The 18,147-nt window shown below is 40.5% G+C and overlaps 1 protein-coding gene across 1 annotated transcript in view; it reads left to right on the top strand.

The window, feature by feature from the left end:
- The window catches only part of LOC141429678 (uncharacterized), a 264,174-nt gene extending 251,268 nt beyond the window's left edge, over window positions 1-12,906 (top strand). The window contains 6 exon segments of the mRNA XM_074090108.1: window positions 1,463-1,656; window positions 2,820-4,553; window positions 4,556-4,684; window positions 5,607-5,769; window positions 7,079-7,247; window positions 8,519-12,906. Coding sequence (XP_073946209.1) covers window positions 1,463-1,656; window positions 2,820-4,553; window positions 4,556-4,684; window positions 5,607-5,769; window positions 7,079-7,247; window positions 8,519-8,720 — 2,591 coding nt within the window. The 3' untranslated portion in view covers window positions 8,721-12,906.
- Window positions 12,907-18,147: the final 5,241 nt, after the last annotated feature.

The raw sequence follows: 18,147 nt of genomic DNA, 5'->3' as shown, positions 1-18,147 counted from the left end.
AAAAAACAAAAAATAAATTATGGATCGTTCAAGTTGTCTCTATTTGAAATTTTTAATTTTTGATTTTATAAAGCGTGGGGCGCTGGAACAGGAAAGACTTTCTTGTTAACAAATATTTTTCAACGAGTTAAACAAGAACGTCTTTCCTGTTCCAGCGCCCCACGCTTTTACAATTAAATATTATAATTAAAAGCACATAGTTTACACTTCAGCCCAGAAATAGAGAGAACTTGAACGATCCATAATTTATTTTTTGTTTTTACGTGCATTTATAAAAGCGTGTTTTTCTAGTGTTTTTTAAACTATTAATTTATTTTATACTTTTTGGTCTTTGATAACGAAATATTTTTAACATTTATACATTTATTTTAAGTAGGCGAATGAGCCCGCATCCTCTCCATCTCCGCCAGTGCGTCTGTATTGCATGGTGTTTTATCTGTCAGCTTATTACGTGGCCTTTCTCACAAGTGCAAACACGACTATAATACGATATTCCATCATGGAATGCCAGTGCTATCTTCCGGCTTCATCATTAGACCTTGAAATCTAATCGTGGTCAAAGTTCATTAAAAGACTTTTCTAAGAAATCCAAAACAGCTATGATACGATTTTCCATCATGAAGTTCCAGCTCATATCTTCCGGCTCCATCAGAACTACATACAGCTGCCAATTTTCGTTATGCTAGGACCCTTGGAAGATGGTTAAATTAGTTACCTTAGATTCCATTACATAATTAGTTACATACAGGTCGACCTAATATAAAAGCGTGTTAAAAACCAGTTATTTTATCCTACTGCTGTTATAATGCGAAATTTTGTGAATATGCGTAGTGTTTGATAGTTTTATCGCTAAAACGGCTGGACGGTTTTAAATTAAATCTGGTATGCAAATAGTTGAAGCTCTCAAAATAGTAGAAGCTTTCAGAGCTTGGCTCTGAAAAACTCGTCATAGCTACTTTCATCCCGATATTCCCGCAGGATCGGGATTTAAATTTATGGAATCCCAAAATCTAAACCGCTATGTCTAGGGACATGACATTTTCACGGTTGCTTTTCCTCCGATGTATGTATGTACATATTTATGTACCACGATGTAATGTTTGGAAATTCAATAACAATTTAGTATGATCGTGAATTTTCAACTCAACTGCCGAACGTTCGTTCGTGATTCACACGAATATTGAATCTTAGTAACTAGTTATATTAAAATCAAAGTCAAAAAATATAAATATTTAACAAGCGCTTTTAAACTTCGGAAGAAACACCGATTTCGATAAAACTACCACACTTTCTACCCTCATTCTACACCGTATGACAGAAAAAAGTGGTGATAACGATTGTGATTCCGATTGCGTTAGACAATAAGCCCTGAGGTCTACTCTTCTTCTATTCTTTAAGAGCCACCCCATTACTTAAGGTTGGCAGATCTACAATGTTATTTAATCTAGGCCTTTGTCCGCAGAGTACCGAGGATGCCCGTGCCCACTAAATGCGTGTCCAAAAAACGTCCTTATTGGGCCCGCTACTGGTAAAGCCCCTACCGGTGGCGGCCCAGCCGACGTCCCCTCAGCCCTCGCGCCGCCCGGGGGCGCCTTCCGAACGAAGGTGCGGGCGTGCGCCCTCGACGCTGTCGCAGACACACACGGCAGCGGAAAGGTAAGGAATCATTCTTCCTAATAATTCCAACCTTATAGCATTAACATTCGCGCGCGAGTAACGAGACAAGTCGGGTTTCTGTCGCGAGTCAAGGGATTATTAAATGTCGTTGATAACTTCACCACGAGAATGTAAACTGAAACTCGTTTCCATTTGAAACGCTCCTTTTTTTGTCGGGGATTAATTGCATGAAAATCACCATCACGGTGAACATCTAGCGCGTTTAGAGTTGGAATAGGTACGACAGTCCATGAAACAATGGTGATTTTTAAATAATTTCGGTTGACTTTTCTTCAAATGTTTTTTGGTTTTTTTGATGCTTCCTTTTCGGGTTGGAGGGTGGATATTAAGGTAATGCCGCGGTGCGCTATACCCTGCCGCATATTTTGTGTTACTCGTATATATGTTTATGACAAACGTATCTGTTCTGTAAATTGATGAAAACAGTAACAGGCTTGCCGAGTATAAGATGTTTGTATTGTTTTATTTGACTTTGATTGAATTTAACGGTTAGGTAGTCGTAATCCTAATTCTGGTTGTATGTAGGTACTTACTTGCCTTTCAAGTGTTAATAATATATAATTGACACCATCAAAAAAAAAGTAAGTATTACCTATTGAAAACAAGCAGTTCTTATTTTAAATTTAGTATGGTTTGATATAAAGAAATAGCTGATCAATAGGGAACATGCAAACATTTTTTAATTTGTTCGGGTTCCGTGCATTGTGACAACCAGATGGCCTAGTGGTTAGAGAACTTGACTACGAAGCTTGAGGTCCCTGTTTCGATTCCTGTGTCGGGGCAGATATTTGTATGAAAAATACGAATGTTTGTTCTCGGGTCTTGGGTGTTTAATATGTATTTAAGTGTGTATTTATCTATATAATTATATTTATCCGTTGCTTAGTACCCATAACACAAGCTTTGCTAAGCTTACTTTGGGACTAAATCAATTGATGTAAATTGTCCCGTGATATTTATTAATTTATATTCCCTATTGAGTGAGCTTACAAGTAACCCCACAGTCTAGACTTACCATACAAAATGGATAAATCACATTTCTACAGGTCATAAAAAGTATGTCAATCGATTGGTGGTGTCAAATAGCCTACTACTCGCGTCTCGCTAATGATATAAGTATGAATATGGCTCCGTTGTTCCAGGATCCGCCGTTAGAGCCGGAGCCGCCGGCCGCCGCGGACGCGCCGCACCCGTGCCCGGTACCGGCCATCGGCGGCGCGTCGCCCAAGCGCGAGCTGTTCGAGCCGCGGCTGCCGCGCTCGCCGCTGCCGTCGCTGGGCCCGCCGTCTCCGGCGCGCGGCTCGGCCGGCGCGTGCGCCCCGCAGCCCCCGCCCGCCCCGCGGCGCGCGCGCCTCGGCAAGGCCATGGCGCGCCGCTCGCTGGCCGGCGCCGGCGACGACACGGCGCTGCTGCTGGCGCCGCGCCCGCCACGCTCCGCCCACAGCGACGCCGACGCCGACGACGACGTGCTCGCCATCTCGCCGCCGCTCTGCGCGCCCATCGACCTCTCCTCCTCCGACGAGCGCTCCACGCCCCTCGTCGACGTCAAGAAGGAGAACGAGGGCCCGACCTACTCTCCGCCGCGCAAGACCGACGCGCTCGCGCTCCGCGAACACAACTGCCCCGCCGCCCTCGAGGCCGCGGCCGCCGTCGACGCCGCCAAGGCGGTCAAGCGGCGCTACTCGCGGCCCAAGCTCGAGATAGAGATGAAGGACGTCGAGCTCGAGGACGCCTGCAAGACGAACGGCATCGGGGAGCACGTCAAGCTGCAGAAACGAAGGAAAGTCTCGAGCGAGCAGACCGAGGTCGTCCGCGTGGAGACTATCACGAGGGAGCCTAAGAAAAAAGTTCAGAAGCCGAGGAGGACGGCCAAGACGCCGGCCGCGGAGAGGAAATCTCTAAAGAGGAAATCGGAGAAGAGCGCGGAAGAGCCGGAGAGCAAGAAGGCGGTCGTGGAGCACGGCGCGCGCGACGACCCGCGCCTCGACAACGTGGCCGCGCTGCCCGTCGACGCCGTCGCCGCCAAGCCCAAGACTAAAAGTGCAGTGCTTCTTGACAATTTGTTACGAAAAAATAGTATCGATAGGATGGAAAAGGGATACGGTTCCGATAAGGAAATAAATCCCGCTGAATTATTCTTTTCGCCTAACGAAAATATTTCACAAACGAATAAAAAGACATTAAATATCAACAATAACATCGTGGACTCCAACGGTACCGTCAACGGCGTTCGGTCGACCGCCGTCGGTCCCGCGAGTCAGATAGTAGGGAAAAAAGTAGCGGCTAAAAACGCGTGCAAAGTTGAAAAGATCGACTCTAAAATAACGCACAATCTAAAAACAGTATTAAAATCTCCCACCGAAAAACTGGATTACGAGGAGGACGCTAAAGTGCCAACGAAGTGCGAATCGATCTTCGAAAAGAACAGTACGGTAGTCTCGAACGAGAGCGGTGACGCGAAGTTAATAGAGATCGTAAAAGATAAAAGCGAGCTCGCCAAGGACTGCGCTACGGACAGTGTCAGTGTTAGTAATAAAAACGTCGCGGCCGAGAGCGCGATTAAATCAAAAGTCGGTAAACAACCGAAATCGAAGGTCGACTCGAGCTGCACGGCCGTCAAACCCGAGGATAATCAGCCGGAGCCCGTCGAATCTGCCAGCGATCCTAAGGACTCCAAAGAGGAACCCGAGAAGGCCAAGCCGGTGAAGCGCTGCAAGCTCGTGGACAAAGCGAGCGAGAAAGTGAAGTTATTCGCTAAGAAGCCAGTGATAAAGACGGATGAAGCGACTCTCCTGGTGGAGGACGCGTGCGCGTCGCCCACGCCGAGCGTGGGCAAGCTGGGGCGGCGCGCGCGGCGGCGGCGCAGCGGCGCGGGGGAGGGGGGCGGCGCGCGCGGCTCGCGCTCCAGCCGCCCGCCCCGCTCGCCGCCGACCCGCGCGCGCCGCCGCGCTGGAGCAACGGCTGGGACTGGGACGGGGACAACCACGTCTCCAAGGTCTATCTCAATGTGAGTTGCATTCTTTACAAGTTTTTATTTAACTTGCCGTGTTCTTTAGATTAACAACTCTAATATGCTAAATAAACAAAAAAAAACCTAAATTGAAAATACAAACTGAAATATAGAAAAAGAAAAACCAGAAAAATTAGACCAGCACTGGGAATCCCCAGGTCTTCGGCATTCCGTGCCACGTACTATACCGCTACACCACTGCTGGACAACGGTACAGACACGAATTTCCCCACACCACAATATGCAACACATATCTCAGCTTGTTTGTTTCTTATTAAGCCACTTAAGCTTTTTAAAAGTACAAAAAGATCCCAAAAAACAATTTTAAAAAAAAATCCTTCGTTCTAGTCTCGTTTGTTGTGAGTACCTGACAGCAATTTTACAGATTAAAAATAAAATTTGTTCATAATAAGTAGTAGGTACTTCAAAAATCAACTCTAGGCAGGCTTGCTTACTAGGTACAACAAACACGGTTTACTAATGTTTCGACGAAAATTATTTAGCAAATTATTAGCTCCCAGGCTATTTTTCCCATATATTTATTTAAGCGAAATTTTATTTCCCAACTCAACATTTCGCACTGATATCTTTTCCCAACTAATTATTTGATAAATTATTATAATGCAAATTATTATCTGGGATTTTTTTAAGATGTCATTTATATTTTGATCAAATGTATTGATTGGCATACCTTAAATTAGCAACGTATATTGAATGGCGTCCAACCTACTTTCCTAGTGGCAGTTATCCTGGCTGCTAAAAAAAAACCTAGTGGTCGCGGTAGTATGTAGTTATGAGTGGACAGGAGGTCATACCGTAAACAAAGTATTCAGCAACTTTGTGCCAGTTGTTGATCAATTGTTGGTCGACAAATGTTTACCATGTATACAGGGCTTATAGTTGAGGTATGTTTCTCTAGAACGACAGTCGGCTGGACCGGTCGGCGCGCTGCTGGTCGCGCATGACGCACGCGAGCGGGGACCGCGTGGCGCGCGGCGACTGCGTGCTGCTGCGCGCCTCGTCTGCGCGCGCGCAGCCCTACGTGGCGCGGGTCGCGCGCCTCTGGGAGAACCCTGACGACGGTGGGTACTGGCTCTGGGTACACACACATCGACAGTCGCCTCTACACACAGTGGTTAAGATTTGCTTTACCAACTCGACGGGCTATGGCGGCGGCCACCGGGCTTAAGATGCCTTAGGGCCTACGCTAGCCGGCGCGGGTGCGCGGAGTACCTACAGGTAAAATCCGTCGCAAACGATGTACGCAGTTAGTTCTGCTCATACTATTTTTAATAGGCGTCCACCCGCTCCGTGCAAACCGCGTCAGTTAGCGGAGGCCCTGTCTACTATCCATGACGTGTAGCTGCATAGACACTGCAAAATACGCCGTGCAGCTTTCATACAGCCGGGTGTAAGCGTAAGCGTATCGCAGCCGTTTTAGCATGAAGTAGTAACAAATATACACCCACTCAGTCGTACACATGCGAGTATGTATTCAGACTCTTTCGCATATGTGTGGCGTAAACATTTGTACAACTTTAGTATCGTTTGTCTAACCTTCCAAGCGGTGTCCCAATACCTAGACTCGATTTTATTGTTTTCAGAATCTATTCACATCATTAATAGAACATGGCGCGGGGCCAAGATTAATTAATTGTTATTCAATGAAAACGCGTAGGTAATACGTAGTCTTTGTTATTTAGTTCTAAAATTAGAACCGCGATAATAAATCGTGTTACCTACTTTAATTTAATTAAACATACCAAAACTATTTGGATCAAGCGAAACTTTATATATTTTATTGGCAACTATGGCAGAATGCGTTTTGATTTTGATCTTCTTACCACGTGGTGAATAGCCGTGGTAGCCTAGTGGTTTGACAGTGTTTTGAAATTACATTTACCACGAGCTTTACGGTGAAGGAAAACACCTTGAGGATACCCGCACAAACCTGCGAAGCAATTTAACGGTGGGTGTGAAAATCCTAATTTGCACTGGGCCTGCGTGGGATCATGGGCGTAGCCACGGTGGCTCTGACCTGTAAGGTACCTAACCAAACTCAAAGGGGTAAGACCGCGGGTATAGTTTGCTAGTTACATATTATTTTAGACTGCTGCCCCACCTTGAGCCCATGGCTGGCTACGCTGATACGTGGGAACTACGGCACAAGCTCACATTCTCAGAAGTCTAAAGCAGTGGAAACGTAAATATAGGCTGGGATGAGATGATGATATGATATGGGGAGTTCAGTCAACACAAGTGCCGAGTAAATACTGCGTTTATTCTAAAACCTTCCGACTATTTATACGATATATAATGGGAGAGTGTTGTGCGTGGCGCGGCTCACACTACAGATGATTTTGATGTAGTAACCACGTGGTAACCTTCCAGGCGAGATGATGGTGTCCCTGGTGTGGTACTACCGGCCGGAGCACACGCACTGCGGCCGGCAGCCCGGGGACGCGCCGGACGAGGTGTTCGCCTCGCGCCACCGCGACGCTAACTCCGTCGCCTGCATCGAGGACAAGTGCTATGTGCTCACCTTCAACGAGTACTGCCGGTGGGTACAACACGGGGTTGCCAGCATTTCTGGCACGATTTTAAGGGGAAGAGCGGGACATAGTAAAAACCGGCCAAGAGCGTGTCGGACACGCCCAAAATAGGGTTCCGTAGCCATTACGAAAAAAATAAGTAATATTTTTCTAAGGATTTCTTATTTTATACGGAATCTTCCAAGTTTAGGTATATTTTATACCTTAGGCTGCTATTTACTCATAAACTACTAATAATTCTCAAGCAAACTAATGGTTTTAAAAGACCTATCCAACGATACCCCACACTATAGGGTTGGATGAGAAAAAAAAATCACCCCCACTTTACGTCTATGGGAGGTACCTTAAAAAAAAATATTTTTGAATTTTTAATTGTACCATTTTGTTTTTGCAAAATTACAGCTTTCTAGCATTGATAGTCCCTGAGCAAAGACGCGGACGGACAGACAGAGAGACATGGCGAAACTATAAGGGTTCCGTTTTTGCCACTTTGGCTCCGGAACCCTAAAAACGTATTAATATATAATCAATAGTTTTTAAATACTTATCCTTTTATTTGAGTTTTAAAATAGGTATGTTTACTATGACAATAGATAGATAAATAGCCATAAAAACGTATTTTAATGAAGTAGACTTCCGAGTAGAGCGGCTCCGGCTTCACTAACGCAGCGCCAGTAGCGCGGCGATAGAGCGATGTATTCGCACTACGGAAACGTATGAACTAACGTTCGAACGCGAATACTATCGCTCTGTCGCCGCGTTACTGTCGCTGCGTTAGTGACGCCGGAGCCGCTCTACTCGGAAGTCTACCTTAACTGTCTTATTGATCCCCGAAAAGCTATACTAAGCCTGTTCCGCGCGGGACATTTAATTTTGATTTCAAAGTCGGGACGTCTGATAATGCTACTTCCTAAATAGTAGTCTAAGATACGAATTAGAGAGGATTTGCATCCATCTGTTTAATGGATGAAAAGTATTTTATATCAAATTTAGGGGCTGTTTCACCATCCATTGATAAGTGTTAACTGGTGGTTAGGTGTGATGCCGTCTCTATGTGTTTTGTTCGAATAGACGGAGACGGCATCACATTTAACCGTCGGTTAACGCTAATCAATGGATACTGAAACAGCCCCTCAGTCTCATAAAAAATATTCACTAAAAAATTCTATGTGAAACTATAATCAAACTAAAAATTAAAAATTACTTTTTTTTTACATCGCAATCATTTTTTAACTGATTCAAAACATTCTGTTATCTGACGCGACATGTTTGTTTCCAGGTATAGGAAACGGCTAAAAGCGGCAGAGGAGGGCATTACGGTGGCGCCGTCGATCGTGCCGCCGCTGCCAGCATCCGACGTGACCGCCGCCGTGGCCACCAACGACTCCAAGCTGCCGCCCGCCGTCTCGCCAGACCTCGTCCTCTTCTGCCGCAAAATATACGACTTCAGGTCCAAGAAGATACAAGTGCCCAACAAGTGAAGCGACAACCCGAGTCCGGCTCCCGGCTAGAAGGAATAAACACCAAAGTTAATATAGGATGCTGTTCTGTTCGTCTACTCGCAGGCAGCGACCGCGACCGCGACCGCGGCGACCGTAGTGGCCCCTATTGTTAGTACAAAACGCGTTCCCCCGGTGCAACTTAGTGTATCGCCATTTTATATGAACTAACGATTCTCGATGAATAGTAGACGCCGCAGTTAGTTTCGTTATGTTGCTATGTGACTCGTGATTTGGCGTAGATTTCTTGTCGTTGATATGTTTGATTGCTATATTATTTTGATTTAAATAATTTTAAACAGGATGTTTCAAATGATGCCTTTTATAAAATGTAAGTAGATTGTAAGTGAATCACGATCGATGATGGGCATAATTATGTAGTGATAGCGACGTATTTTCTTTTACTTTACGCTTCGAGTGAGCTGCGTCCTATTAATATGATTTTCGTAGAAGCTGAGTGTAAAATTATACTATTTTCTCGTAGAAATGATTGGTACGATTACGGCTAACGATAAGTTTCTATTAGGCTGGATATAAAGGAAAAGGCATTTATAATTACTTTTAATTACCTAATTGTTACATTGTTGTCAAAGTAGAGTCTATATTAAATTATTATTTTTAGTTATGCATTTGTCCTAAAGCAGTGCAAGTTTGTCAATGTGCCAGCGACCAGCCGCGGCGGGCGGCAGATCTCCAGTTCTCTAACGGCCAACGCCGGCGACATCGTGGCCACCTTGCCACATTTTGTCATTTAATTTCTCTACAATAAATTGAGATTAACCCCCTTATTCAGAAAAAGTTACAAATGTCAAATGTTACAACTGTTGGTAGGTATGTATTGTTTGTATCTGACAAAGGAAAGATATTTAAATATAAAACTAATGTTATTTTATCAAGCTTAACAAGCGTTTGTTAATAAGGGGGTAATTTAAACATTAATATTCTTGAGAAATTGTCTGTTCTTGTACCCATTATTCCTTATTTTTAAATAAAATTATGGTTGATTGGATTTTTTTTAGTACAGTAATAAGCTTGTAGTGTGCATGCCATCCTGTTGAGCACAAATCGCACACTGCTGGATCTAAATAATTATGATGCGAAACTAACATACAGACAGTCCATCTTGAAGTGAACCTTTAGGCTCCGTTACTACCAGAGATGTGCAAGGAATGTGTTTTAATGAACCAATAGAAACTGCAACATATCCTCGCACATCTTTGGTGGAGACGCAGCCTTACGCGTCTGTGTAAAGCATATTGCGGTGACGGAGAAGTCTTATTTATACATCATGTGTGTTAGATCACGCTTACCCCGTAGCTGGCGTTAAGACAAGCAGCTAGTGCGCGCTATTCGGTGTGCGAATATACATAGACGTTGCGTTTAATGTCTTCTTCACTTTGTATGCAATATATGAGTCGTAGTTTTGAACATTTACAATTATTGAGTAGATTTCTATCAAAACAATATTGTAATGTATAGCATATACCCTGCCTTTGAAGGAATTGATTTAAACATTGCATTTTGGCTCTCTGTGTATCACTTGTCTGTTTTCCCAATTTTTTTTCAAGACTGACCGGCGGAATGTTCAAAACATTAATAATCGAATCTGAATTCAAAATGTTTTTAAGTTTGTGCGCAGTTTATAATCCAGTAATAAACATTAAATGAAAATAACAAATGGGAACATTGTAACATATTTTAAATGTAATGTTAGAGCATTAGATGTAACGAGGAGCGAGCGCGATGCCGAGAGATATATTGTGCTACTCTAATAGTGAAATCTCTTTATCATTAGAGACATAATTTTTAAGTAGCTCGGTACATAAAGTAAAAATATATATTAAACGTTATAACTCCCGCGTGGAAATTTGTAAAAGGGCATTTATACGTTTGCAACTTATGTAGGTACATTTTCTTCGCTACTTCTGTTTAGGTGTCATTTTAGTTGGTTATTTTTGTAAATACGCCTATGTTACAACTTCTCGCAAAATTTATTGATTTCGCCGGCGGGATAGAGAAGAGAATTTAATTCGACGTGCGATGATGTATCAGTGAAACATCATCGAGTCCCGCTGGCTGTCTATTCCAAAGCATTATTTAACTTTTCTTTTTTTCATTGCTTCATGCCAAAAAATTAGCTGCAAACATTAAATTGTTCAGTAATATGATACCAATCTCCCTCTACTTAGGTTACAAGAATGTTACCAGAGGCTGCGTGAACTTGAATAATTCTGTTGATTTCTATTAACCTGTCCTCTCCCAGAGGCACAAATTTGTGCCCAAATTCCTTTGATCCTGTTATCCTGGGAGATGACAGATTAATTACACAACGATGAAAATGTCAGTATTTAAAGTTGATTCTAAGTTCTGACGCAGTTTTCACATTTAAAAAAAAAGCTAAATGGTATTAATACGTAATAAATAGTCAACAGCATTTGCCAAGTCTAAGTGGGTATGTACACATCAGCCTTAATTAAAATTTGGTTAACCAACCTGCTATGTCCGTGTTACATAGTTGCCACACCTTTTACTTTATTTTCATTAATTATTGCAGGGCCTATTTTTTTGTATGTTGATGATATACGAGGCAGAAATTATATGTTGATATTTACACAAGGGGTTCTAGACACGAGAACAATTTTCCCAGCTTTGGGAGTTTAAAAAGTATCATATCTATTTCTGCCTCTATCAAATACATACTGGCAGACGAAGAGACGTGCAACTTAATACGATGCCATTACATATTGAACTTTGTGTCTGTGTAAAAGATATTGTTTGTGGATAAGAAACTGATATAAAGTTTAATTTATACTTATATAGTAAAACGGCCTTCTATTGAAGTCGCCGAAGTAAGGAATTTGTATGTAAATTATTTGAGATAAAGATAATTTTCAAACGACATTGAAACTGCGTCGTATTCCTTGACTCTTGACTTATGCTAATAGGATTGTATGTTCAAAACTGACTAACTTAGATGCTTCCCGAGCACCTAACAAGCAGACTCTGATAACGTTATTGTTTTCTCATTATTAATTAATTAGAGTAAATTTATAAGTAAATTCCATAATAACACTATTAATAAGTGAGTGAGCTCTCCCTTGCTTGTAGATGATTGTTTTGAAGAATGTTACCTGATTCTCAGAGTTGCATAGTCAGTGATTTTTTTAGACTTAGTTTTACTAATAAGAAAAAAAATACCCTGTTTTTATTATTTAATTTATTTGTTTCAATGAAAATTATAAAAGTATATTTTTATTATTGTAATCTACATAGTTATGTTGGCTGTAATTTAATATTGATGTAATTAATATATGTATTTTTATTTCAAAAAGTGTTTTATTCAATGCTTCATTAAACTGGACCGTTGGAACAAATGAAAAATCGTTTAGATAATATAAATATGAATACCAAAAAACAGAAAAGGTTCTGCCACTGATTTTGTTGCTCAAAGAAAAAGCTTATAACAGTAAATATCGATTATTTATTGAATAACATCTATAATAATACATCAGAATAGGCATATAATTGCTATTCCAGTTTACAAATGTTTACATATTATACACAGATTTCTAAAAGGATTGCTAACAGTCCCAGCCAATGTTAGGTAATTGTAATTACCTAATTACACTAGTGTATTCTGACTATGAATGTTTAGCAATCCAGGCGCATCTAATGTCATTCTTTTACATTTTTAGTTTAATTCTAGTACAGTCAACATCCGTTAAATTGAAGCGGCCAATGTGCTAGATTCTAGCATGGCATAGGTACGAATAGCTAGAATATATGAATGCGCAATTAATTACGCACTTGACAATAACAAAGTGTTGTCGTGATCGTGATCAAATATTTCTAGAGCCATTGCCACTCTGATATATTTGATGATGAATATACCACTTTTATAATACGTGCGTAGGTATAGAACGAGTTGGGAAAGCCCTATGATTAACAATTGTCAACGCCGCCTAATATGAATGCCTGCAGCACTAAATATAAAATAAGTTCATCCTTCGACAAAAGAAAAATAATGAAATGGATTTTTTATTTAATTCAGTTTAATGGTTATGGCCATATTGGTTCAGGTCATAATAAATAGCATTGAGTAAATTGAACTGCCCGAAATAAACTGAATTAAATTAGATGCGCCTCTATTTCTATTACAGCGAAAAACCACGAAGATACAAAATATCAAAAATGTCTAGATACCTTGACCACATGCATAGCCATTATCCATATACAATACCATCAATACGTTTACAAAGTCTTTTCGAAAACATTGTCTTACATTTTTTTATAACACTAACATACATGACAAATGCTTTAAATATTCGCAAATGAAACCACTTCTTCCTTTGAGTTTGTTCAGATGAATTAAAGACATAGAATAAGTTCTAGTCTAGTACAAGTGCCAAGCTTTTGACCGACCTGTGCTGTGGATTTAGTTTGTAGTTTCTGTTAAAGCTCCAACCATAAAAAAACACATATTTTGTTGAGTTCTTAATAATAATTAATTAAGTCGGTAGGTGGCTGCACCCTAGGTACTCGCCATGGGCTAAGTAGAGTTGCTTAAGCAGGATAGTGCGACTGAAGTGGAAACTTTAATAGGCGCCAAGACGCCAAAATCATGTGGGACGCGAAAAGCAATCTTTTAGGCAGTTTTTTAGAGGCGCTGCTAAAGATAAGGGGTGAAGAACTGACCCCCGATCAAAGACAAAAGCCCGGCGCCAGTCTCAAAAATGTCCTAGCTAACGCTTATCTTGGAAATAATAGTTATTTAAATAAATATTTCGGCATTAATTCCATTAAATTGTAATCATTCAATTCAAAATTACAATGCAAAGGACAACATAGTCAAGGAGGGCATTTCCGTCATACTTTTTGATAAGTTCACTTAAGCTGGTCATAACTAAGATGATGTTTACTTTTTAATAAACCTGATCACTGTTATAGATTAAGCATTTATTTAACTATATACAGGTATTCATATGAAATTGCTAGTACTGCTGGTCATTTAAATATGTTTTTTTTTTAAAACATGTCAGTTGACGGATTTTCCCGACGGTTTGGGGCTATTCCGTCAACCTACGATTTTTCTTGTATCGTGACGTATAACAAACATATACGTCAAGTGAACAAATACCGCTGAACTGTTACTCGAAACTAAACTCTAGCCACCTCAATTTAAGGTTTATTTTAGATTGTATTGGCTACTGACTCGTTTTTTAAATAATGGGCTGTTTTTGTGCTCACCAGTTAGCGCCACTGTTGAGTAAGGTCCGGCCGAAGTACAGTGTTATTATGTTCGCAACAGTATTTTTAATTTAAAATCGTATTAATGTTAATTTTCATATTATTATTTAATTAAGTCAAATCAAAAAGTGCAATATATGAAAGGGAAATTCCGGCACAAAACAACCATCTTCGGGCAAAACCTTGCCCGTTTCACAATTGACGGATTTGTCTACTCGATCATTTCGTTAATACCAATATTCAACCACCCATAGTTTCTCACCAACAGATTATAATTGAAAATTTATAAAACTACCAACAAACATGCATATCGAACTATATAATAAACATACTTAGTAAGCCGTAAACTTACATTTTCTCATCGCACCGTCACGAAACACAACAGCACACTACACTCGCGTTCGAGTTCGGAGCGCAACTAAACTTTAAAAGCGGTTTTGTTCCATTCACTGGCTAGACAGCGCCATCTGTTTTTGTCTGTGGGTATAAACTGTTCTCTCTGCTTTACCGATCGAGTGAGTAAGCGTGTACTGTTGTTTGAATAGCCGCAAACGCCGTTAGACGGAAATGCCCCGCTGACGGATTTGGCCACCCTGACCTTTGAATCACTTTCACATTGACTATTGGTTAGCATGTGCGTGTGTGACAGATTTGTTGTGTACAATAAACGCTAGCGCTAGTGCATTGTGGTTTCGTGGTAGCCTACAGGTATTTACGCGATCTGAGGCACTGGTCCACTCTCCATTTAAGTTTAGTTACTAACATAGTTATATAAGATTATTTTGTTACTAACAAATCAATGTTATGGACAATGAGGATCCCTATCCTATATGTGGTCTGAAATAAATCATTTTTTTTTATGGCCACCGTTGGTGTAATCATAATTCCACGATTTTCCGTGGACAAACTAACATTTTATTCCTACCAGCACAAAGGCAACAATCGCTACTTTACTTTCCATAGAGTAACCTGAATTATACCTACAAATGTGCAAATAATACTCAGTGATGGATGATCTACAACTTAACTGTTCGAGATTTTTGGTGGACAAAGATTGAGAATAATTTATTGAATCAGGCGTTACTTTGCGGAGGTCCATATCAATGAACTAAAAGAACACAAAGATTGAGTATAAGTATAACTAATTAATTAGTGAAACAGACGGCTACTAATTTTGGCAAATACTGGCAATTAAGTATTATGGTTCCAATTGGTTCCTTGAATAAACAGGTTTACTTTTTTATGCCTGCTGACGTTTGTTTTGTTATTTATCAAGAATGAAGTTAAAATAATATCGTTTTTAGCATAACAAAGCTTGTGGTAGGAATGTAAACGAAATATGAGAAAAATAATAGGTATCCTCCTGCCAGCCAAAGCCCTTAGTCATTAACATTGTTGAAATAAAATAAAACTATTATTAAAAGGAATTCATTCTGGGCGGCAAGAGGGTATAGCCAAGGAAACTAAGTCAAGTACATTTGCGGAACCTTCTCTTAATAAGTTTCACAAAATTTCCAAAGTTAATACGACATTTGCAGCGAAAAGTTCCCACCATTGTACATTTTTCAGTTTCTTTGACTGTACTTTAATAACACAATGGGAAATAGTGAGATGCAGTGGCGTAGCTACCAGAGGGCTAGACGGGCCCCCACGCTTAGGGGGCCCCTCGGACTCAGGAAATTTGAGTACTTCGAACTCGGAACACGACGAACACGGAACAAACGATTTTAAATAGTTTAGTTGGGGCCCTAGTTTATTTTTTGCCCCAGGGCCTTTGGTTACTTAGCTACGCCATTGGTGAGATGATACATTTTTTTTATTTATTATACAGACTATGAACATAAAATATTTGACAATAAGTTTTCTGTAACATCCACACCATTCCATGGTCACATTTACACATACCTTGCATATAAATCCCTTACAAGGGCCAATCAACTATTTTACCGACACTTTGGGCGTCTCCTGCGTTACCAAAATTGTCTCTGGCGTAACCAAAAATCGTACTTCCAACAAGATATTTCACGGTTTAATAGGTTGAACTTGCATAGGATGGCATGTATTCATGTACACCATCTATTAAATTACAGAAAATACATGTTTACTTAAAAAAATCTGCTATTGTTTGAAAAATGTCGAGGACAGAATAGTGTCGGTAAAAAAGTTGATTGGCCACAATGCAAGAAATAACTATCATATTTATCTCTAAATAGGCCTCAATAGACATTTAAGGTAAATGTATAAGTATTACCATTGTCACATATCAGTCACTCAATACATTTTTGTGATGTTATTGCTAAAACAGTAAACTAAAATGCAATTATTCTTACACATGTGCTAAACATTCCAATTAACTTTAAGCCAAACCAGTTGCGCATTTACAGTCCAATGTACAGTCGAGTTCATAAACTTGTAAGCAAAAATTTCATCCTCCAGCCCCAGAGGCTATTACGAAACTCGAAGTTCGTGTCGTGCGGTCCCTCTCGCTCTCGTATTAAACAGTAAAGTGTCAGAGGGACCGCACGACACGAACTTCCAAGTTTCGTAGTAGCGGTGCAGTTTTTTATAAAGCCCCTTTGTCGTGATTGTGCGAAAAGGTTGGATATAAGTTAATGTTCGTTGTATATTTTGTTATATGTTGTTGCTGATCTTAGACAAATAAATCAGATTTTAAAAAAGAAACTTTTTTTATTAAGACGCCATACGCATCAAGTGATGCGTATGGCGTTCGCATGGCAATTATCCGCCGCCTTTGCCGCGGCGGCCAACTCACACACGGCGCCGCCTGCACCTCCTGCTTGCGTCACGGGGGCGCGGCTCGTCCGCCAAAGGCGCAATTTCTCTTAACAATGTGATGGCGTTCTCGCGCCTCTTCCGTCTGCTGAGAGAACAGCGGCACCTCCTCCTGCCGTTGTCCCCTCAGCAAGGGCTCTGTTTTTGCTTCATCTCTTCCTGTTGGCAAAAAGAGTTAATTTTTTTAAAACAGTTTCCATTTTGCTCCGGGTCAATATTTTTAAGGCAACTTTATTTTTATCAATTAAAACTAATATCTTAACATAAGGTTTGCTAAAATTAAGATTAGTATCAAATGGTTTGTTTATTTAGGTACATAGAAATTGCCAATATAATATGAAATACAATAATGGTTTTTGTACAACCATGATAATGCAGGAAATAATAAGCTTTTTCATATTAAATAAAGTGTCTAGTTTATTTACCACCATCAATACCAATTTAATATGTGCTTACTATAATTTTTGTTATTGCTTTTTTTTGTTATCGAAATTAAATTACAGGATGTGGTGTATGGACCGCGTTTGCTGGCAAAAACTAAAAACTAATCCAGAGAGTCCCAAAATGCCTGTTCACGCTTCTGTTTAATATTCCGTTAAAGGGCTCATGTAACTCCTTTCTAAAATAACACATAATGCTCAAAATGCATCACGACGTAAACTTCATTTGGCTTGTTTTACTTTTTGACGTACTTAAAGCACAGAGCTCCAATGTATCTTGTAAACAAACTCACATTATCGTCTTGCCTTGGCCTTGCCACTTGTCTGGTCATGTGAGAGCGGAAGCGTGCCACACAACTGCTTCTGCCTTCGCCACAAAACAGCTGCTTTTCGTGCAGTTTCAGGTATGCAGCCACGAAATGCTGAACAATATTCGCCCCAAATCCGAGACCTAAAATGCATACAAAATTTTAAATAAAAGCTAAAAAAATGATGCTTGAACACCAAATGATTCAGGAGATGCAGAGCCATGATACGAGTGCAATCTGAGTATGTTTTGTTTGTCGAATTTCTTGCCTCAAATGGAATAGGTACATACCTCGAGTTTTTGTCCCATTGCATCGGAGCGGATGTAGCTGTTTTTTGAAGTCATGAGCCTTTGAATGATGTTAGGTGCAGACACTTAACGGCTTTTGAGTCTTATTTTTTAATTTGTTTCAAGTATTTATTAACACTTGATCTTTTGTCTTTAAATATTAAGTTTTTAAGGTTAGTTCAAGTCAAGCAAAGTATCTAATAAAGCAGTAGCCAGTCTGTTCGTGACACTGACATTCGGCATAGGCCACAGATGAGATATGACATGACAGTTGGCAGATTGTGCATATCGACGTCTGGTCTATGGACGGTTGAGTGGTGTGTCGACTCTTTCT

This window comes from Choristoneura fumiferana, chromosome 7 (genome assembly GCF_025370935.1).
Source record: "Choristoneura fumiferana chromosome 7, NRCan_CFum_1, whole genome shotgun sequence".
NCBI lineage: Eukaryota > Metazoa > Arthropoda > Insecta > Lepidoptera > Tortricidae > Choristoneura > Choristoneura fumiferana.
Note: the sequence above shows the minus strand (reverse complement) of the source record. Positions and strands in the feature narration are given on the sequence as shown.